Here is a 24,185-nt window from a genome sequence, read left to right as displayed (position 1 = left end):
AGAAGTTGGGTTGCCCCATTTCCATTTTGTAGCCCACAGCAACGCCTCCCTAACAATAAGGAACAAGCCAGCAATCGGCTCGCCTCACTGAATCATAAGCTGAAAAACTTTTTGCATTTTGTGACTTCATGAGCAAGAAATTTGAGAATGGACATGCAGAGTTGGAACCCCAACTACACATCGATGAAGAGTGCTGGTATTTACCAATTTTATATGTAAGGAATAATTGATGATGGACCGTTAAATTATTGAAAAATAATGCACACCATAGGTGGTAATGCGGTCAAGACACGCAGCGGAGTTGCACCTCTTATTTTGCTGTGGTAGCATGTACGAGAGGAAGAGAGAAAGAGAGGGAGCCCAAGGACACTTTTCAATAATATTGAAATAAATGTAGGATATTATAGACATTGTTTGTCATTCTTATATGATGTACTTAACCAGTATCTTTGTTTTAATTGGTTATTTTGTTGTGGTTGACTTTACAGCTCTTTGAAATAACTGAAATAATTTGTTGAAGTGATATGGAACTGTTATGCGGTCAAGACCTGGAATTACTTTATAGCCGTGCATTTACTTGAAAAATAATTTCACACCTTAGAACATCTGTCAACCAATCAGAATCAAGCATTCAACAGACCCATGATGTATATATATTTATATTTTATGTTTTTAATTTTAACATAATGTAACTTGTGTTCCCTCTACATGTGCATACACTGTCTCATGCCTGTGAAAATCTGGAACTGCTCATTCTGAGAAGGAAAAAAGAGAGGGCAATTTTCCAGTTCTGGCTTTTACTGCTTTTAATGCCCGTGCAGACTTTAAGAAATGCAGATATTTTACTATTTATATTTCCTTTTTTTCACATTTATTTTATTCATCATTTCATGTTTTTATATTCATAATTTCATCTTTAAATCATAATTTGAATCAGATTATTTCTAATAATGTAATGTTTTGTTTAAGTGCATTAATGCCACATCAGTGGGGCATTAAACTGTCTGTGTAAATGCATCTTTCTGTTGTATATGCCACTTAGGAAGCAGTTTCTGTGCCACTTTTGCAGTGTAAAGTTGGCATTATACTAATTCATCTGAACTATAATTCAATGTGTGAAAAGTTTAGGTTCGTAATCTTAAACACTTGATTCTTTGTTCACTGCTTGCACTTTCCTTACAAATACCAAAAGAGGTAAATACCAACAGACAGACAAGTCCACTGTGACATCAGAAGCTCCTCCCCCTCACACGTCATTATTTCTCTCTTTCATGTCACTTTGGTGATTTTAATGGTTATTCATTTTTTAGACCGACATTTAAACAGAAGGTGAAAGTAAAGTTTAGATCGTTGGAGCGTTTACAATCAGTGGAAATGGATTCACTCTCTGTGGAAGATCTTTCTTGTCCCGTGTGCTGTGAAATCTTCAAGGTTCCTGTTCTTCTGTCGTGTCGTCACAGTTCTGGAAATCTGCAGGAGAATGAACCTCCTGTGAGTATTTCATTAAAGAACGTATGCGAGTCGTTCCTGAAGGAGAGAAATGAGAGATGTTCATCAGGGTGTGAGGAGATCTGCAGTTTACACAGTGAGAAACTCAAACGTGTTTCGTGTGCAGAGATTCAGAGAAACACGTCAATCACAAATTTCGCCCCATCAGTGAAGTTGTTCCATCTTACAAGGTAGGACCAATTTAACTTGTTTCATTTGCAAACAAAGCACTGAGAGAAATATAGAAGAGTGTTTTTCTGCACCATTTAGCTCATACTGTGTGAAATACATGAACATATGAGAACTGTATGTAACATACAGTATATACAAGTCACATGTTGAAATCTCACAGGTTTTCACTTTGTTAAATTCTAGGAGGAACTCAATACAGCACTGAAGTCTTTACAAGAGAAACTCAAACACAAATGAGAGTGTGATAAAACAGTCAAGAGTCAAATACTCCACATTTCCAACACAGTTTCATGTGATGTGTGTGAATGCAGAACTGATTCAGACTCAAGATGAGCACACGGAGCGTCAGATTAAAGAGGAGTTTAAGAAGCTTCATGAGTTTCTCCGAGATGAAGAAGAAGCTACAATCACTGAACTGAGAGAGGAAGAGGAGCAGAAGAGTCAGATGATGAAGAAGAAGCTTGAGGAGATGAACACACACATCTCAGCTCTTTCACACACAATCAAAGACATGGAGGAAATGATGAAAGCCAATGATGACGTCTCATTTCTAAAGGTGACAGTCAAACTCTCATCATTGATTTCTGCTCTTATTGATCTTTTGCAGAACTTTAATGTGACAATGGAAAGGTAAGTGTCTCCTCTCTATGGCTGTGAAGTCAAAGTCACTGCAGTACTGACTCCTGAATGTTCTTCCAGAGTCCAGAGCTCACAGCCGGATCCACAGATGACTTCTGGAGCTTTCATTCATGTGCCACATTACTTGGGCAACCTGACATTCAGAGTCTGGAAGAAGATGCAAGACATTGTCCACAAGAGTGAGTCTGCCAAACATCTGTGCTGGAAATACATTGAAAGATTTACAGAAAATACAAACAAATGTTGGTACAAGATTCTCTGAGTGTTTGAAGTAACTGAGGATCATACGAGTTCTGATATACAATCATATTTACAATCATGTGAACGATCCTTTCTTCATGAAGATTTACATCAAAGAGACAAGTCAAACATGTCAGACATGAACAATAAATACTTTAAAAATAATAAACAGAGCATGAAGAGCCACAAGTGAACATGACCAGATACTAAAGAGAATAATCACAGCAGAGATGTCAACAGTTTCTGTATTTGTCCGAGACATTTCCATGTTTGTGTTGTAAAGAGATCCTCTGTGTGTATTTCTTCGTATGAAATGTTTGACTCTTGATAATTATATTCACATCACGATAAGAGCAGCTGTTGATTGTTTTCTCTCATCAGTTCCTGTGATTCTGGATCCAAACGCTGCACATACATGTCTGATCCTGTCTGATGATCTGACCAGTGTGAGATACAGCGAGAACAGACAAACATTACCTGATAATCCAGAGAGATTTGACAGATATTCGTGTGTTCTGGGTTCAGAGGGTTTTAACTCAGGAACACACTGCTGGGATGTGAGGATGGAGACAATACATACTGGACTATTGGAATAACTACAGCATCAAACCAGAGGAAAGGAGATGTTTTCTTTAACACCGGTGTCTGGTGTGTGCAGTACTCAGAGAATAAATATTCTTCATTATCTTTACAGTTAAAGAGAAACTTGAGCGTGTGAGAGTTCAGCTGCATTATGAAAGAGGAAAAGTGTCATTCTCTGATCCTGAAACTACAGAGACACTCTTTCCATTCTTTTATAGTTATGATACTAACCCTATTAACCCTCTGAAGATCTCATCAGTTAACAACCAGCACATGAAAGAAATCAATAACAAGAATAAAAGATAGTGGGACCATATTATAAATGAATATCATATGATTATCAGACTTCTGTAATGAATGATCTGTGCAGAGTTGATCATAAAGGGACTGAATCATGAAGAAACTTCAATATTGTTGGTGGCACAATGATTCTAAAGGGGCATTTACAGGTTTTTCTTGATGATTTGCCACGTGGATTTTAATACAGCTTCCCCAAAAAGATTTGTTCCTTTGCTAATTTAGTAGAAGTATTATTGTGTGTCCACTAGAAAGATTGTGTAAACCACTGTGGCAGAAATCTATTCACATGTCTAAATGTCATCAATTCAATCGAGTCTCAGGAGCTCACAGAGTTATAATGTTAAAGCAAATGAATCAGTGTTTGTCATCGTCTAATATATTATGTGTATGTTTTATTATGTGTTAGTAATGATAACGGCATTAAATAAGGATTAAAAACTTGTTTATGCATGTCACATGGTTCAGAGTTGATCTTATTTCAGTGTTTACAGTCAAATCTTCATGTAGTCTTTGAAAGGATGACACAATGACATTCATTATTTCTGCATTTCTAAATGTGCTGAACAAACATTCATGCCTTGACAAATCAACAAAACAGTTCAAGTTGATAAAAGTGCTTGTAATAAGTTACCTAATTCAACTTTTATAAAAGATATTTTATAATCAGTTTGTTAAATCACCTTTTCTTCACAATGATTCATGAGATTTTAAATGAAGACGCAAGATATTTTATTGACCCATTTTTATGTTGAACACAAACTGACAGCACGAACAAATGCAAAGGAACATTTTTAGAATAATAAAATATCCATGTAACACATTAAACTTGTGCATTAATCCAGAATATAAAGAGAATCATTCACAGCGACCAAATGAGGGCGACACACTCCACTGAATACAGTTCATACACATTCAACATCTCTAATCATTTATTTTCTCTGAATAACTTTATAACACTGACATCACAGATATCCTCCATATGAGCACTAATAATGACCTAACAGGCTGAATAAACCTTCATAAGCTACATATGAGTCAAATGAATGAATGAATATATTTCTTGATTATTGAAACACACAGAGATGAGTGTGTGGTGACGTGATGCTGCAGCTGATGTTTTATCTGTCTGTGGCACTGAATTATTGTGAGTATGTGAGACAGACAGCAGCTCAGAGCGTAAAAATACATAAAAAACAAAACCTAGTAAAACTATCATATCTGTGGCATGTCTGTTATATGAAGATAGATAAAGACGTGTGTTTTCATTCACAGAATCAAGAGATCCAGAGATGAATTTCCTTCATATTCTAACTGTGTGTTATAAACGTCCTTCAAAACTGAATTAATATGACGTCATTGACATTATACCACAGCAGAAGTTAAATGATTACATTACACAATAACACTCTGAAATATCTCAGTTCAGACTCTCTAAAAATGGAGAGGTGTGTTTGACTTTCTAGTTTCTTTGTTTTCATCTCTTCTCCGTCTCTGTGGAGCTCAAATGTTTGTTTTTTTTAGTCCAGATTTGTACAGGGTCACATTTCAACTTCTTTTAAACTCATGTCAGCGTTGTGTTGTCTGTGTTTCAGTGTTATTGTCCTGCTGAATCTCCTGTCATTTGTGATACTGGATACAGATTTACAGTAGTAATGCATCATTCACACCAACTTGTGAACCGTTTTGGGTCAAAGGAACAATTCGTTCACAAATCAGACATCACTATGGCATGTGACCAAGTTTTAATCTACAAAAGAGCAATATCCTGCCAATGAGGTACTTTTAGTGTAGAGAAACACTAGAAACATGCATATGCATTATACACATTTCCATGACTTTTCAATGCCTGGAAATCTCAATTTTAAAATTCCCTGATATTTCCAGGTTTTCCATCGCTGTGGGAACTGTGTGACGAAGGCTGTCATTGAACTGTGCTGTTTCCAAATGTTGAACTGATGCCACAGTGATTACTTTTTTATTTGGTGTTATGTTCTTGGACAGCTTTATGTATTGACCAATCTATCTGCTCACTCCCAGGAATAAGGATGCTCTGTTTGGAGAGTCATAGTAAATATCATATACAGTATATCAAGACAAAGACTCGTCTCTCTCTCAGTTTGTAAAGTTGTCAGCGCTGTGTAGATCAGTCCTCTTTTATTAAACAGAGTTTCACCAGATCAATAGAAGCAATCAGACGTTCACATTTCCAACCCATTACACAATAATAACACAGTAATAACACATCCTGCAGAGACAGACTGTGTGACCCCAGACATTCATCTGAAGGCTGGGAATTATCTTTCAGATGGGAGAATATAAAAGAACAACAGAGTGTCTCTTCCATTCAATGCAAGTAAACAGCAACCACAGGATGCTTTTTAAAAAAGCATGTTAAAAGTATTCACTGATAATCTGTCCCCGTGTCTGTCTGTGCGCTAGTAATGCACCTGAACTCATTAATGTCAACACTGTGACTGTGATTTGAACATGTTCACAGATGTTACACTGTGTTCGATTTTCTTCAGTTTGACGTCAACATGAGTCACTCATGAGTTCTTCTGGAGAATTCTACACACTGAGCCAGCAGGAGAACTGAAGGAGAACACGGTCCGGCAGATCTTTAACAGGGACTCGAACTACAGCAGGACTGGACCGCTCCAGAACGCTCCTCAAGCGACACTCGAACCCTACAGACACACACAGGGCAGAAATGAAGAAAACACCACCAGAGAGATTTGTTTTGTGTCATTTATATTGCTCATTTTTTGCTTTGCTCACAGCACAGAACAAAAAAAGAAAAGAACAGAGATATACTGCATATATACACAATAACAGCGTTAGGACAAATTGTACATATCGATTCATATGTTTAATTGAATTAATTACATGAGATGACGAGAAATTAATCACTTTTATCAATATCTGCTGAGAAACACAATTTAATATATAATAATAAATATAATTATGAATAAAATAATTCAGTGTATTAGAAGTCAATACACTGTTTTATTTCTATAACATTTAACCGTCCTACAGTCCACAGCAATCCAGACTACAATTAAATGTTTCAATCTACTGTAAACTTAAAGGAATATTCCGGGTTTAATACAAGTTAAGTTCAATCGACAGCATTTGTGGCATAATGTTGATTACCACAAAATTTTATTTTTACTCGTCCCTCCTTTTCTATAAAAAACCTCTGTGTTCCAGTGAGACACTTACAATGGAAGTCAATGGGGTTTAAACAGAAATATGAAGTTTATAATTTTATAAAAGCACTTCCATTAATTCTTCTGTTAAAACTTGTGTATTATTTGAGCTGTAAAGTTGTTTCAATTGTCATTTTTACAGTCATTTCAGGGTTTTAGGGTTTGTTGAATCACATCATCATGGTAATGAAGTTGTTAAATTGAATATATCTTCACACAGATGTGGTTAGTAAGTGATTTTATCACACCACAATCATGTTAACACACATATTGTTTATGTCTTGTGTCTATACTTTTGAAACAGTATTTTAATGTTTATGGATTGACCCCATTGACTTCCATTGTAAGTGTCTCACTGGAACACACATTTGTGCTTTTAAAAAAAAATAAAACAATTCTGCTAATCAAAATTGTCACAAATGCTGTCGATTGAGCTTAACTTGTATTGAGCCCGGAATATTCCTTTAACAAAAAGTTAATTTCTGCCGCAGTGACACACACACTTCAAATAAATCCAGAGTGCTCACAGTCAATTGTCCTTGTGCTTTCTAAAGACGGTTTGTACGGTCAGCACTGCAATTAACCCTTAACCAGAGAACACACGAGTATTCTAAAATTATTGACTCGCTCTAATCCACAACAGCTTGTAGCTCTGCGCTCAAATGCCGTGTGGACATCTGGTCAACGGAGGGCCGGACAGCACGATACTAAACACACGTGTGTATACACAGAGGACGAGAAAATCTTTAGTTAGCCATTAGCAACAGATTATCAGCTCACAGAATTGATCGAAATTCCATTTGAGGGAACGTCTGTAAATGCAGGAGGGAATTCAAGACAGTTCTTCTGATGTTCACTCAGTCAACAAATGAATCGTGGTCATGTGATATGTCTCGCACAGACTGGAGCCTGCTGTTTATAACAGTGTAATTACTCACTTTACAACTGAACACAACGCTTGTATGTGCGAGGCGTTCTCATTGGTTGGTTGTCAGTAGTTGTTAAGTTTGTTTGGGAGGATCCTGTCATATTACAAGACACTGTCACATGACCTTCATAACACCAATTAGATTTATTAACCTGCAGCATTGGAAATAATGGGTTTTATTTAGCTCACTGTGCATTTGTGAACTACACTTGTGTAAACTATGAAAGTGAAGAAGACAATCAGACAAATGTGAACTTGTGATATTAAATTTGGGACAGAAAGTTGAAATCTCTTTCGTTAAGAACACACTCAGAATGTCGACTGCAGACTCAAAGTGTTCATGTTGAAAAGCCTTTCATCATTGTGTTTTCATGACAGTATTTACAGTATGTCCTGTGGAGGTCTTGGGGATGTTGGACATTTAAATGAGATGAACCGCAGACAACAGCACTGTTCACAGAGATCACACCAAACACAAGTTATAATAGTTCATCAGTCAATAATTCATGTCAGACTTTCATCATGTGCTCAGTTAGCAGGGCCCAAATTAACATGCTCTGGTGAGTAGATAAAATATTTCAAACTTGAATAGGAACTACAACAAATCATGATTTAACTGAATGAACAATAGTGTAACTCTTACTGATGTTAGTGATGTGAACAATTCAAAGCAAACCGTCTATTATTGAAAATATCTCATGATTTGCAAATATATATCAAACTTTTTCGCTCAAGTAAATGTTTGATCAGAAGTTTATCTAGGACTCCTAACGATTTTTTTTCCCAGAACTCTATGTGGTGACACATATGTGAAATATTTCTCACATTAAACCACCAAAACTAAACTATAAGAAACAAAATCATAATGTGTGTTGATGTGTTTGCTTCACTGAGAGACAGACTCATCTTATATATGTGACACAATCACCTGCACTGACTGACAGCATAATTCCCAAATTCATTTTATAATAAAAATAATACAAAATACAGCTTCATAAGAAATTTAGGGCCAGTACATTCTCTCAATTCACCTGCTATTAGCTGGTGTGGCAAAAAGTTACTTTTGGACATTGATTGCATAAAACAGAAAACTACACTTCATATTTATTTTTATAGAATTTAAAAATGCTACAGTAAAAACAAAACAAACAAAAAAACTGTTACTGGTGTTCTTATTGTAAAAAACAAATATATAAAATAATAATAATAATAATAATAATAATAATAATAATATTATATATATATATATATATACACACACACACACACACACACACTGATGAGCCAAAACATTATGACCACTCACAGGTGAAACGAATAACATTGATCATCTCCTAACAAGGCCACATGTCAAGGTCTGGGTAGATTAGATATAAAGTGAACAATCAGTTCTCATATTCAACGTGTTGAATGCAGTAGAAATGGGCAGGAGTAAAGACCTGAGCGACTTTGACAAGGGCCAAATTGTTATGGCCAGACGACTGGATCAGAGCATCTCTGAAACGGCAAGACTTGTGGGGTGCTCCCGGTCAGCAGTGGTGAGTACCTACTGACAGTGGTCCAAGGAGGGACATACCACAAACCAGCGACAGGGTGTTGGGTGCCCAAGGCTCATTGATGCACGAGGGCAACAAAGGCTATTCCTTCTGATCTGAACTGACAGAAGGTGTACTGTGGCACAAGTCACAGAAAAGTTTAATGATGGTTACGGGAGGAATGTGTCACAACACACAGTGAATCGCACCCTGCTGCGTATGACCGGTCAGAGTGCCCATGATGTCTCCTGTCCAAAAAAAAAAAAGCACCTACAATGGGCACGTGAGCGTCGGAACTGGACCTTGGAGCAGTGGAAGAAGATCGCCTGGTCCGATGAGTCCCGTTTTCTTTTACATCATGTGGACGTTGTATATGTGTTTGTCGTTTACTTGGAGAAGTGATGGCACCAGGATGCACTGTGGTAAGATGACAAGCTGGAGGAGGGAGTGTGATGTTCTGAGCAATGTTCTGCTGGGAAACCCTGGGTCCGGCCATTCATGTGGACGTCCATTTGACACGTGCTACATACCTAAACATCGGTGCAGAACAGGTACACCCCTTCGTTACAGTGGAAAAATATATTAATCTGTGTTCCCAGAAGTCCCTGCATGCCCACATTTGATAATATTTTATTTAAATAGTTTCTACGTATTTTTCACAACAACTATGTTCATTCATGTGTTTTATGTTACATTTAATTTTGTTTATGTTTATTGCATTATTTTAGTGTCACATATGTATCTACATGTTTACTGGCCGATTCTTTAAATCATGTGGACATCAGTTGCATTACCTGTGTGACTGTGGTGATTATAAAGTGCAAAGCAGATTTTTGTAGTAATGGCCTAGTAGTAACAAACACTCTCCAGACATGTTGAGTTCCAAACCATCAAATCAGACCAGCCAAACCAGTGAAAAACAGCAAACCACCTTAGGTTGCTTTAAACAGATTTTGAACAGGGGGAAAAAAGTGTAAAAGCCACAAAAACAAGTAAAAACAACAGAAACTCTGTTCTTTCTATAATGCCTCAAATAAAAACTTGAAATCTTTGTCATTTCCATTGATAGTGTTGTGCTGGTGTGACCCGAGGCACGTCAGTGAGGGCCGTGAGCCAGTGCTGCAAGCACACATCTCAAACCACTTCATATTAACCGCTAAACGACTGGGTCATTTGTGGCCGTTCACTCATGAAATTCAGTCATTTACACTGGGGTGAGGAAATAATGTGGCTAACAGACTGAGAGAGCAGTAACTGGAGCCAATCACACAGAAACGCCATCAAGAGGTGATTATCGAGGAGAATTGAGTGAATTCAGTCCACAGAGCAGTTAAATCACTGTTAACTACAGTATATTCAGTCTTCTAGACTCGAACACAAGACAGCATCATACCTGTGCTTCATACTGTGGTGAACGGCCCCTGCAGCAGAACAAGCGTTTGAGGGCAAATTTCTCAATATCTCCCGTGATATTTTGGGGGTGAGGGCGGGCTGTGACCCCTGAAGTTGCTTGTGGCACTCTGTGTGTGTGTGTGTCGGGACAACAGATCTAATGACTGTGACAGGTCAATAAATGTGTCTGAACATATGTAACATGACCAGGTCATATGGACACATGACAATGTCTGCACGATGACTTTTAGGAGCCATGCCGTTTCTGGAATATGATCATTCTAAAAAAGAAGATACATATTTATTTTCAAGTCCTTGATGCTAATTTAATAGTAAGGGGAGATTTTAAATGAATAACTTAATTCTTTTGGTCAATCGTTTGGCTCGTTAGACACACTTTTAGGGTGATTTTATGTTTTTTTATGCATGAAAACGTCAGTCTCCATTCATTACAACTCTCTGGAAAAGAGCAGCCAGTACATTTCTCCAAAATATTTCCTTTTGTGTTCCCTGGAAGAAAGTCATACAGGTTTGTAATGACATGAGGGCGAGTAAATGATGAGATAACTTATATGAACTATCCCTTTAACTGATGTCCAGAACGAAGACACTTCTGAGAATCCCCACATTAAATCACGGCTGCAGTTTGCTGGAAACCATGTGACGATCCTGACAACGCTGAATGTGCTCGTAAAAACCCTTCTGGATCGTCATCACATCATTTTAAAGACAAACAAACAGTTGTGTGGTCTAGACACCGTGACGAGACTGTGCTCATTTCTATTCATCATCTCGCACTATAATTTCATTTCCTGTAATAAGTTTCAGTCAGGCCTGAATATCAGTGCTGGACCAGATTTAAAACACTAATTGATTGTTTCAAACAACAACTGTGTCCACTTGATCAATGTCTCATTTTTCTAAGTGTGTGGCGGCTCTCATGAGGTGATTTTATGAGATTTTATTCTCAAGACACATCCTGTAAATATGTAAGAATCACACGAGATACACAAATTCAAGTGTTGGCCGGGCATGATCTGCAATGCGCAAAAACAAAGTATACCTGGGCCTTCAGTGTACTATATAGTGTACTATATAGGGAATAAGGAGCAATTGCAGACTGTTCTGAAGAGAACTTACCAGTTAAAAGCTAAATGCCGTTGATTAAAGTTATCTCTGATTGGTCAATGACATGAAAAGATACACATTTCAAATGAATGTAAGCGAAGTTTGCCGCCTCTCCCACTGAAATAGGGAACTTAACCACCTTTATATGCTACGAATAGATTGTTTTTAATTCTATGACCATGCTTGATTTAAACATGGGCCTTATCTGTCTGCATATGACATATTTCAATTCATTTGTGATTACTGGTGCAATAAATGTTAACATTACATGATATGCAAATCGATAAAGTTTATTCCACGGTTTGCATACAGTCTGTTTGTGTGTTTGCATCAAGTCATTATGTTGCATTATGTTATCCTTTAATCATATGAGATCTATAAAGCATGTAACATTATATTTCTGTTTATACATGCAGCCACACATAAGCCAAACCTGTGTCTATGCTGTCTAAATTAAAAATGTTCAGTAAAAACTTTGAATCTTTTTTTTGTTGTTGCATATTTTTTTAAATAATTATGAATCATTCTAAAATACACAGAATCGAACTGGATCGAACTGTGACCAAATTTCTGATTTCACGATGCAACGTAATCGTTAGGTAAAGAATCGTAATCGAAAATCACATTGCTGTTACACCCCTAATTATCACTGTATCACTGTTATAACAATAGTAATAATAATAATTATTTATATTTATAATAATCATTTTCATCATCATCATATTTAAGCAATATCTCAAGCAAGAATGCTTTTGTCCACTGCGACACCCTTTTTTTGAATGCCAGTCATATCTATAGCCCAATATTTGTAGCTTTGGTGCTGCTGGTAGAAGTTTTCAGACGGTCCCTTACCACACCCTCCACAGTTTTAGCACAATGTGAGGATTTTTCAGACGGTCCCTTACCTACCGTAGGCACAATTTCCAATGACTATCAAGGTTAAATTCATATCTTGAATGATTTCCAGGTGACTCCATCGGACCAGCTTAAATACAGTACTAATCGTGTCCTGTATTGATTCAATACAGGACACATCATTTCATCTTTAAATACAGGACGATATTTTATTTTACGGGACGTGTGGCAACCCTACTTAGGACTGCCACTCTGAAATGATGATGTCCAGAGATTGGATTGCATTCAGACTAGCATGGTAATGCACGGAGTTAGCGCATGCAATGCTACGTAAAGAGACCTTGTCCAAGAAGAATGATTCGTAGCATTGATGGATTATTGTGATTGGACAGCTAATAATTAACGTCAGAAAAATGCAGCCTCTTATTTATGGTCGTTTACGTAAAGCTGGAGATATTAACGTGATTCAATAATAGAGGTCACTGTTTCCCCAAACATTGCAAATGTCCAGTTCTATCCTTCTAACTGGTAATTTGTACTCGTGACAGAAAAGATCTCGCGACCCCGCAGCCAATGATCCACGACCCACTTTTGGGTCGCATCCCAGTGTTTGAAAAACCCTGGGCTACATGAGTGTGTTCAAAAGTATTTAAGCCATTTTTGGTATCAAAAATGGTATGGACAATTGGGAAATTTTACTGGTATCGGTACCGAATACTGAAATTTTGGTTTCCTGAAAACCCTAACTAAATGTTTCAGGTGTGAACTTAATTATATTGTGCGTCCTGTAAATAACTAAACACACAGGCCAGATCCACACTAAAACATTTCATTTTTTGCTATGTTTACACCTCTCATCCACACTATGAACGTTTAGAAAACGTTCTTCATAACCACATACTTCGGAAAACAACGAAGTGAGGAAACTGAAAATGTAGTTTTTAAACAAAAACAGATTAGTGTAGACGTGACCTCAGAAGAGGAGTGACAACTGTATTTAGCTGCAGTGTGAATCGATCTTAACATCACAACAGTGCTGAAAATGTGAACATGAATATACCTGTGATGACCTCAGTGACTGATGTGTCGCTGCTTTTATAGAAAACTCTTGCACACAGAGGAGACAGATTCTTCCCAGTTTTCTCAAGAGCATCCTGGAATAAAGACACCAGCGCATCTGTGAGCTCCGTCGCAGTGTTTGATGCATTCACACACACACTCATGGACAGAGAGGCGTATCGACCGCAACTGGCCTGCAACAGCTGCCATTCAATGGTGCCGCCTGCTATCTGTGAGGTCATGTGACAGGAAGATCGTTCTGCGGGATCATCTTCAACAGCGATGACGTGCAGTTCTACTTCTGCTCCTCTGGGTAAATATGGCACGACTGCAATACTGCTTTGAACAGGAAGTTCACCATCACAGTCCTGCTGTAAACAGACAGAGAGACGTTAGTTCTGGTCATAACCTAGTGTGCTGCCTAACTAGACAGCATTTTAAGGCATCATAGACATGCTCCCATGCAAACACTTTTCCAAAAGGTAGACCACAACATTACGTTCACCTGAAAGGGTTTATTTTTTGATAATGACCTGCTTAATACACGGCTACTTAACACATACACCAACCACGTTTTCTAGATGTGGGCGTTACAGAAGGTTGAACACAAAATTTAGGTGACAAAATTAACGTAACTTTATTAGTTTAAATTTAAAATTACTTATCATTTTAAATAATTATTTAATTTACTGATTTAATTGTAATTTATTCATTATTCATTATAAAATACTTATTTAAAAAAGGCCTATTAAAATAAAATTGGCATGAGTTTATAGAAGTGGCTTCTCATAATAAACCCAATGAAATAAACAATATATAATTATAACATTACGTAACTGAGCGGAGAAATTACGGTGAGTATTTTACCACATATTACAGAGGCCAGTCTTAGCAGTCTCCATGATTTGGCTCTCCTTGTTAATTTTATTTTCTTATTTTTTCATGGGATGACAAAAAAATCTACATCCTATAAAGGCGCGCACCAGGCAGAAGATTGGCGTGCATAAGAGCATTCTTAAAGGTAGTTCACGTAGGTCAAAATACATGAGAAGTTTTGAGAAATTTCAATCAGCAATCACAGACATTCGCATTCAGAAGGAATTACATTTCTCAGAAGACCCTCGAGTTAGCCGATAAACAGGAGGTAATTTGCTCTGGAATTTTCACAGAGGTTGTGTGAGAAAAACACAGATTGTCAGATTCGGACGGGATTCAAATCAAAATATGTCTGTGAAACAAATTTCTGTAACGTCCTCGGGGAAAACTAGTCCCATCTGAATTGGGCTTTAGTCCCAATGTCCACATACACCGATCAGCCACAACATTAAAAGCACCTGCCTAATATTGAGTAGGTCCCCCTCGTGCAGCCAAAACTGCACCAACCTGCATTTCAGAATAGCATTCAGAGATGATATTCTTCTCATCACAATTGTACAGAGCGGTTATCTGAGTTACTGTAGACTTTGTCAGTTCAAACCAGTCTGGTCATTCTCTGTTGACCTCTCTCATCAACAAGGTGTTTCCGTCCACAGAACTGCCACTCACTGGATGTTTTTTTGTTTTTGGCACCATTCTGAGTATAGAATATAATCTCTGAATGCTATTCTGAGATGTGGGTTGATGCTGTTTTGGCGGCATGAGGGGACCTACACAATATTAGGCAGGTGCTTTTAATGTTGTGGCTGATTGGTGTAAGTGCTGGACATTAACTTTTAGAAAACTATTTGGTCTAAATATATATATATACACACACACACACGGTTATGAGGGTTACTTTTGAAATGTATTCCATTACAGATTACAGAATACATGCTGTAAAATGTAATTTGTAATGTATTTCATTAGATTACTCAAGGTCAGTAATGTAATCTAAATACTTTGGATTACTTCTTCAGCACTGGTAGATTTTTTCACTTGTTTTGACTATATAAACTCTGCCAGTACAGTAAGACAAAATACACATGTTAGAAATTAATTCTCTGAAAAACCTAAATATCTTATGCAGTGTTGTTTCTAAAACAAGATAAATCTAATTAATCTTGTTTTAAGGATTTTTAGATATTTTTACAGGAAAACTACAAAAATTATCATCAAGAATATGATTTTTGCCCTAATATCAAAGATCTTACTAGAAAAATAGAAATTATGATCCAACATGAATTTTCTTGATAAACAAATATGATCGTGTCTGGTAACATGTGCATGTAAAATGGCTAGAAATAGCATTTAAGCTTAGCGTAAAGCTGACAATTTACACAAGGTTTATTTCTATTTCTTCTGCTCCAAACTTACTTCAAACTTACTTCTCTGTCTGCTCGTATGAATGTAACACATCATAAGAAAGTGTTTCACCGCTGTTCAAATGCACTTTGGATCACATCATTTATATGTATAAATGTTTTCCATCTGAAAGGACTAAATATTAAATGAAACAAATGACAATAAAATGCAAAGTAATCTCTTCAGTAATCAAAATACTTGTTGAATGTAACTGTATTGTAATTACCAATGATTTACACTGTAACTGTAGTGGAATACAGTTACTTATATTTTGTATTTTAAATATGTAATCCCGTTACATGTATTCCATTACTCCCCAACCCTGTGTGTGTTTATCTATATACACACACTATCGGTCAAAAGTTTTGAGAAACTTGACTGAAATGTTTCTCATGATCTTAAAAATCTTTTGATCTTAAATGTTTGAAATTAGTTTTGTAGAAATATAATTGTGCCACCATATTAATTTATTTCATTATAAAACTAAAATATAATAATAAAAAAGTTTGAAATGGATGACTTGGACCAAATAATAAAGAAAAGCAGCCAATAAGTGCCCAACATAGATGGGAACTCCTTCAATACTGTTTACAAAGCATCCCAGGGTGATACCTCAAGAAGTTGGTTGAGAAAATGTCAAGAGTACATGTCTGCAAAATCTAGGCAAAGGGTGAGTACTTTGAAGATGCTAAAATATAACACAGTTTTGATTTATTTTGGATTTTGTTTAGTCTCAACATAATTCCCATAGTTCCATTTATGTTATTCCATAGTTTTGATGACTTTACTATTATTATAAAATGTGAAAAAAATATCTATATCTATATCTATATATATATATATATATATAAAATAAAGAATGAGTGTTTCAAAACTTTTGACTGGTAGTGTGTGTAATATATATTTATATATATATATATATTTTTTTTTTGCTGCATGTTTATTTGGTGCTACTAGTTACAAATCAAAAAGTGAAATGGAAAATACACACAGCAGTCACACTCTTGTCTCAAGAGGTCTTTTACGAGATTACATTTCAGTTAGGATGCTACCTTAGCAGACAGTAGAAAACCTGCTGAAACAAACAAACAAAACAAACAAACAAACAGCTTAAACCTGCCTAAGGTGCCATGCTGGTTGTAGAGGGTTTGCCAAGGGTCTTCAACAGGTGTCCCCGCAAGGGGACCGCAAATTATTGTTTGATCCACCATTGGTGGCATTTGTAATAATCACAGGAGTATGAATTATCGACATGTTGAAGTCCTTTGCAGCTGCATGCCAAATCTTAAAGTGTGACTAAACAGCACTAGTCAGAAGCACGCAGCCCGGACAAACCCTTCACACGACCATTGCTTATCACGAGCTGATCAAAGCGCGACACATGTCGGGTCAGGTTCAGGTTCAGCAGTGCTGCAGTGGAGGGTCACATGAGTAAAACGGGTCTGCTTTGCGTTGATTGAGTTGTGCGGTTGAGCAGATAAGAGCCTGCTTTCAGAACAAAACCCCTTTAAAACCAGCCTGACCAGCTATGACCAGGCTGGGCAACCAGCTAAAACCAGCCAACCAGCTTATGCTGGTTTTAGCTGGTCTTTTCAGCAGGGCAGCATTTAATGATTATTTAAATGGCTTTGCAATGTAAACATCATGAAGTATACATACAATAATATGGTAGCCTACCATCCACGTTTTTATAGGCATAAAACGCAACACTCCATTTTATACGATATGTAACGGGGGTCCCAGCACCGTCTCTCTACCCACCAATGGGTCCTTGGCCTGAAAATGGTTGAAGACCCCTGGTTTAAGATGTCTGTCTTTCAGCAGGGCACTGAAGCAGCTCACCAGGTTTAGGAACAGATCATCTGATTTCATCCGTTTATTTCAAATGACATTGAGCACTAAGATGTCCATTTCTTTACAAATACCACAACAAAGACAAATTAAGTGATTGTGTAGAGACGCTGTTTTCAAAAAGAACATTTCAGACATGCACGGGCCATTTTACACCGTTTCAAACACACATTTATAAGAGCGCTGCAGTGATGGCTTTAAATGATGTCATCTGCAGAGTTAAAATCTTTCGCTTCTGTGGAGTCTGTGTTCAGCTATTATCACCTCTCAAACGTCTCTTTGCTCGTGCCCGACACAATGCGGCCCTCAAATAACACTGCGCGATGCTCTCATCCACTAATGGGTGAGAAATGAGTGTATACAACAGCGCTTTTGTTGTGCCGTCGATAAGGGCAAAAACACTTAACCCGCTTTTCAATTTGCTGGATCAATTTTCACCCACTCCATGAGAGCACAATAATGATGGGTTACATACACTTGATTTTGAAATTCACTCAAAAGCAGATGAGGAATAAATCAGAGGCAGCACAGGCAGCTTTTCTCCCAATTTCATGCCTCGTGACCCGATCCGTGAACGCCACTTACATCAAGATTAAACCAGTGAACGGCTGATTGTGTATCAACATCAAACCACTTTACTGCTGTGATGAGTGTACTGCTCCCAGGAAACAATAGCAGACTTTAAGTAGCTGTAAGTGTGTGTGAAGCGTTGACTCAGACGTTTTCTAACGAGTGTGCTTTAATACCTGTTAGATTAGCACTTTACAGTGAGCGCTGGTAATGAAGGGACAACACACTCAACACTGGTTAATAGCCCTCTGGGGCAGTAATAATGCAGCTGTGGGATCTACAGGGGCTTGTGTAGTGGGTTTAAAGGGCGACCCTGTGGCCCCCAATATCCAGCCTCTCAGTGTGGGGCTCAAACACATCGAACGCACACCAAAAGCCCTCCAAACTCTCAGCCTGAATTAAAATCTCCTTTATTCTCCTCTTCTAAACTTTATCACTGTCTAGAGTTTCATCTTTTATAAGCAAGTGTGTGTGTGTCATGCTGGGTCGAGCTCAACAACTCATTCTGATCCTTAAACAGGACGGGGAAGCACTCGTGTGACACTGCGACTGATGAGAGATCATTTAACAGATTAATACAATCAAATAAAAAGGTGGCGAATGTTGATATATGGTGAGTGTCACAGTGTGGCAACTTCAAATTCATCCATGTAATTGGTGAATCTCATGAAAGCATGTGCAGGTTAAATTTCACCACATCATATAAAAAAGACATTTGGGTAAAAAAGGGCTAAAGGGTAATCGACGGGCCAAAGACGCTTGGCCATTGGCCCTGAAGAAGCCCTGAGGAGGAACGATGAAGCCCTGGAAGTGACAGTGGGAACGCAACTGGCCCTGGCATGCACTAGCACGCCCCCTTATTTGGCCCGATAATGGAAATGCAGCTATTGACTCAACCAATGATATGAGTTTTGGGTGGGAGTATCTGTTTGTTAGACCACTGGGGGTTGTGTTTAGTTATTTTGGCAATTCCCTTTGGCGATGCTATAGTGGTACAGAAATTACACACTTCATCTTTGAAGAAAATTAAGCCTACTTTAGTACAATTAAGATTTTGCAAGATGATATTATTTGAATGACAATTTAACATATTTGCCCCCAAAATTATTACTGTAATGCATTTTGATCTTTCTTTTATTATTAAGTTCATTTTTATATCATTTATAATTATATATTTCATTTAATTAATTTCTATAAAAAGTAAAACACATAAATTCACCAAGATTGATGTTATGTCTACAACAATACAGAAAGAATGACATGGTTAAATTGTTACCATTTAAGAAATTATACATAGTATTATATATTATCCTCATGTGACCCCTCGCCCACGAGTGGACGTTGTATTTTGGGTTTGCTATACACAACGCATAATTTAAAAACCGACTGAATGCTGTTCAAAAGACTCTAGTCTGTAATTTAAGGGTTAAACTTATGCCGCATCGAGTCACATGACACAACAACATGCCGTCGATTTCCTTGAAGCGCTTCTACAGACCCAGCACCAACAAAAGTGCGTCTGGTAAGAAATCTCTTAAAGTTTTTTTCATTGAAACCTGTTTGATTGTAACGAGTAGAGTCTCTAGTTTCATTTGATACTTTAAAAAAATCTGTTTATTTTTCAACTGTTCAACTGCCGCTCACTGGATGTTTTTTTTTTTTTGGCACCATTCAGAGTAAATTCTAGAAACTGTTGTGTGTGAAAATCCCAGGAGATCAGCAGTTACAGAAATACTCAAACCAACCCATCTGGCACCAACAATCATGCCACGCTCAAAATCACTGAGATCACATTTTCCCCCATTTTGATAGTTGATGTGAACATTAACTGAAGCTCCTGACCCTCTTTATTGTTAATACAGTATAAACACTTGTGTGAAGGGCAGAACCTTTGTAATGTGTCCATCCAGAGTCACTACACTGACACACACACCACAAACAGACACAGCCCTTCTACCAAGATGAGACTACAAGCTTAGTAAAAAAATAGCATAACGTGGACATTCTATGAGCGATGTTGAAATACTCTCTTATGATAGAGCCGCAGAGGTTATTATCTCAGTAAATAAAAGAATCTCTGACTTCACTTCCCTGTCAGTGCTAAAATTATGGATATAAGAGCTCTTAGCGCTATTTAATGTACAAAACAAGCCCAAATGGGACTTGTATGGGGCATTTTAAATACTACAGAAGCAAGTCAAGTCTTAACTATCACCAAAATGCAGAATGAGACGTTTTTGTCTGCAAGCACTTTTCATGTGGAGTTCAAAGCGATACTGGCGTTGACGCCCTGACGTGAATCATGAACATGGCTTCACGATTGTCGTAACAAAGCAGATAGCCACAGTCTACTGTCAGATTTATAGTGTGAAGATGAGAGTTTAAGAGTTTTAATGCCCATTGCAATGAATATGTAATCTATGGGGAGTTATTTCAATTACTCAAACCTCCACTTAGACTTTGGCAAATGTTACTTGAGCTGGTGCTATTTTAGTGCATTTCTATCTTTATACTGTGGAAGGCTTTGTTTGGAAAATGTTAATAAAGCATTATATTGTTACATTTTGTTTTGTTTTCTTTCCTAAAATGGAAATATATGGATTTTGACATGAAAAGTATAGTGTAAAATTTCAGCACATTCAAAATCTGCGATTAATCACGATTAACTACAAATATTATGTGATTAATCACAATTAAAACAATTGAATCGACTGACAGCACTAATGACTATTTTCAGATTACAGTATTGAGAAAGAGATTTGTATTTTGTATTTTAATTTTTGCATGGGAATTTGGGAGAAAAAAATGTGTTTAACTGTCATGAAAATAATACAAATGATACTAAAAACAGGCTCCATTTTCTTTATACAAAAAATTATTTCTTATGTCTTCTGATTTTGGGGTGAAATATGAAATGTTCTTGACAGGTTTCATAAGATTCACTCTATTACTGTATTAGTGATGTAATGTTAGAACATTAAGACCTCCAACACTGTCAGGTCAACCCATTAGTCCTCTCTCTCTCTATAGTATCTCCCAGTGTTGGTGGGTTGGTGAGGGGGTGTGCGAGGTGCACAGTAAACACAGTAATAAGGAATGTGTAATGTGTCTCTCAGTGGGGGTATGATGGGGTTTGGATGCTCCGGCAGTTCCTCTACATTTCCTCAGCAGGAAGTCTTGGTGTTGTGGGCTTTGAGTGGTCGTGTCTCCTGTGTGAAAGTGAGACAAACCGCCTCTGCTGCTCCTCTCACCTCAATAAAACCCATCAGCGCAGCTCAATCCCCTTAATAGTGCACATATGAGATGATCAGACTGTGAGTTACTGCAGCTCGTGTCTGTAGTCGAGTCTGTACAACTGAACAGGAAGACTGGACTAGTTGTTTGAGGAAGGTGTATTCAAACCAAGTACATATTTTCACAGCACAATTTCTGCATGACAAGATATTAAAATGAAACAATGCATCATTATCAACATCCTCACAATAAAGAGTGAAAATTTGCCCTGAAAATGTGTTTTGTTCTCTGCTGAATAATAGTCGATATATTTTTGTTGAAAACTCACTAAAAAATAATATACACTGTGCCCATTATATACATATATTATGGGGGCAAAACAGAAAATAATGATATAACATCTGAAAATATAATTGTAAATCAAGATAAATTGTAATAATTATGATTATACATAAACACAAGTATATAATTGTAAATTGAAATATATAATTTTAAAACTTAATATATAGTTAGTAGGAGACAACTTTTCCTTACATTTTAGCATTGGATTGTATTTTATATTAAAGAATGTCAAGAACTGCTGGCCATTTTGCTTCATGTTCAGGTAACTTTTCTTAAACTGTGATGGAAATGTGTGTCACACTCAATGTGTGAATAGCTTTGCCGTGAAAAATTACTTGCGATTTTCATCAATGTTTCATGTCACTTTCTTCAGTTGCTTTTGTTCTGAACAGTATAGAACAGTACAGTATAAACTATATTACTGTGAAGGTAAAAGATTAATGTAAAAGTACAGATTACAATTACAAATATAGCTGCAAGCAGCAATGATCGGGGCCAAGCCCTAAAGCCATTCCCTAAGCACAATACAAGAGCCCCGGCACAACAGAGTCACATCATTTAAACCAGCTGAGGCGGGTCTCGAACCGAGGTTCACCCAGTCCTAATGAACTGAAGCCCAGAGCTCTAACTACTGTGCCACACAATCGACAAATCTGACTGAGGTCAAAGAGTGGCACAAGAGTTTACAACAATTTCTGATAAAACAGTTACAGCTTATATTTTTTAATGAAGCAGGAATTACGCAATAAAGTACAGTCTACATGGTAGTAAGCACAATATGAAGACTCAGAGGTCAACAGAGGTACAAATTTTAAAACTGCTCTTTTCTGGACTCAAACTCACAACCTTTTGTATTCCAATGCTTTAATCACTGGGCCATTCAGTTGACACAGCTCAAAAGTGCCAAGGAGACACTCCAAGCTGAGAGCAGCAGGTTTTAAATATATAGATAATAAATAGATGTGAAATGTATCTCTGCCAATTTCAGAAGACTTAGACTAAGGAAGCAATGTTTAACAAAAGTTTTGTTTAAATTGACTAAGCATTTTGACCACTATGTGGCGCTGTCTCCAAACTGCTTAGGTACCCTCAGGACATGATGTCGAAGACCCCTGCCAATTTTCATTCAAATCAGACAAAATGTTTAAAATATACATTACTTTTTCATAAAAGTATGATGGAAAAATTGATATCGCTGAAATCCTCATGACACAAGGAATCCAAATACACCAAATTTTAGGACAAAAGGGCAAAAATAGAAATTTCTTGACCCATAGGTGGCGCTGTCACCAAACTGTGCATGTTACCTTGGATCATGGTCCTGATGAAGCATACCAAATTTAGTTTCAATAGGACAAAGCGTTGCCGAGACACAGCCTCACATCCATTTTCAATGGGAATCCCCGCCCTCAGGGAGTTCCCTGAAGGGAATTTCCCTCTAGAGCAGTCACGTAAGGAGTACCTCAAACACGCATTTGACCAGGTGAGAGTAATCGATGGTCAACAGCTCCAGCCTAACATCGTGCTCGCATACCCTTATTTTTCAATGATCAAAGATAGGTTGTATCGAGTGACGCAGACACACACACACACACACACACACACACACACACAGAAGAAAAACCTCACATACTGACAAGAACTTTACACACACAGATGATCTGTGACACGACTTGTTGGTTCTTCTTCATAACAATCGATCATGTTTAATATGCGAATCTGATGAAGAAATGTCCCAGTCATATTTCACCTCAAAATCAACATTTCGCATAAAAATATCGAAGCCTGTTTTTAAGGCCATTAAGATATTTTTTACATTATAGTTCTGTGATAATTAAGCACATTTTTCACCCCTAAAATCACCTTACAGTAATTTGAAAACATGTAGCTGATGAAAATCATCCCGTCTGGAAACAACAATTAATTTTTATTAGATTACTTCATGATGTATATTACAACTGCACTTTACATTCAAATCATATTTAATCAACAATAACACTGTAAAGAATATTTTGCACAAAGAAAATGAAACCTATTTTTCAGACCATTCATATATATATTTTTTTATATATGGGGTTATTTCATTGATAATTAAGCACATTTTTACCCCTAAATTCTTCTTACAGTCATGTTAAAACACTTGTCATTAGTGTAATACAGTCATGAAAAATCTGAGAAAGCATGCAATTTAATTTGTTCATAAAAACATATCTGATTTCATTTTTATATAATTATAAATTAAATGCTGTTCAACAATCACTACATGATGTATAAATATAACTTTAAAAGTTTTATGCATTACAATAATGCAAATTAAGGGAGAAAATGTGCTTCATTGTAATGAAAACAAAGCAAAAATAT

The 24,185-nt window shown here is 37.0% G+C and overlaps 1 protein-coding gene and 1 pseudogene across 2 annotated transcripts in view; one reads left to right on the top strand and one right to left on the bottom strand.

Annotated features, from left to right (window-relative positions):
• Window positions 1-1,362: 1,362 nt before the first annotated feature.
• On the top strand, window positions 1,363-3,781 carry LOC127455409 (zinc-binding protein A33-like; annotated as a pseudogene).
• A 385-nt stretch (window positions 3,782-4,166) lies between these two features.
• The window catches only part of dph6 (diphthamine biosynthesis 6), a 108,295-nt gene continuing 88,276 nt past the window's right edge, over window positions 4,167-24,185 (bottom strand). Inside the window, exons 14-15 of one of the 2 annotated variants that reach the window (XM_051723208.1) lie at window positions 13,549-13,918; window positions 4,167-6,128 (exon numbers count right to left, since the gene is read on the bottom strand). In XM_051723208.1, coding sequence (XP_051579168.1) covers window positions 6,010-6,128; window positions 13,549-13,918 — 489 coding nt within the window. In that variant the 3' untranslated portion in view covers window positions 4,167-6,009. The remainder of the gene's footprint in view (window positions 6,129-13,548; window positions 13,919-24,185) is intronic. The other variant, XM_051723209.1, reaches the window with a different exon arrangement.

Source organism: Myxocyprinus asiaticus, chromosome 17 (assembly GCF_019703515.2).
Source record: "Myxocyprinus asiaticus isolate MX2 ecotype Aquarium Trade chromosome 17, UBuf_Myxa_2, whole genome shotgun sequence".
Lineage (NCBI taxonomy): Eukaryota > Metazoa > Chordata > Actinopteri > Cypriniformes > Catostomidae > Myxocyprinus > Myxocyprinus asiaticus.
Note: the sequence above shows the minus strand (reverse complement) of the source record. Positions and strands in the feature narration are given on the sequence as shown.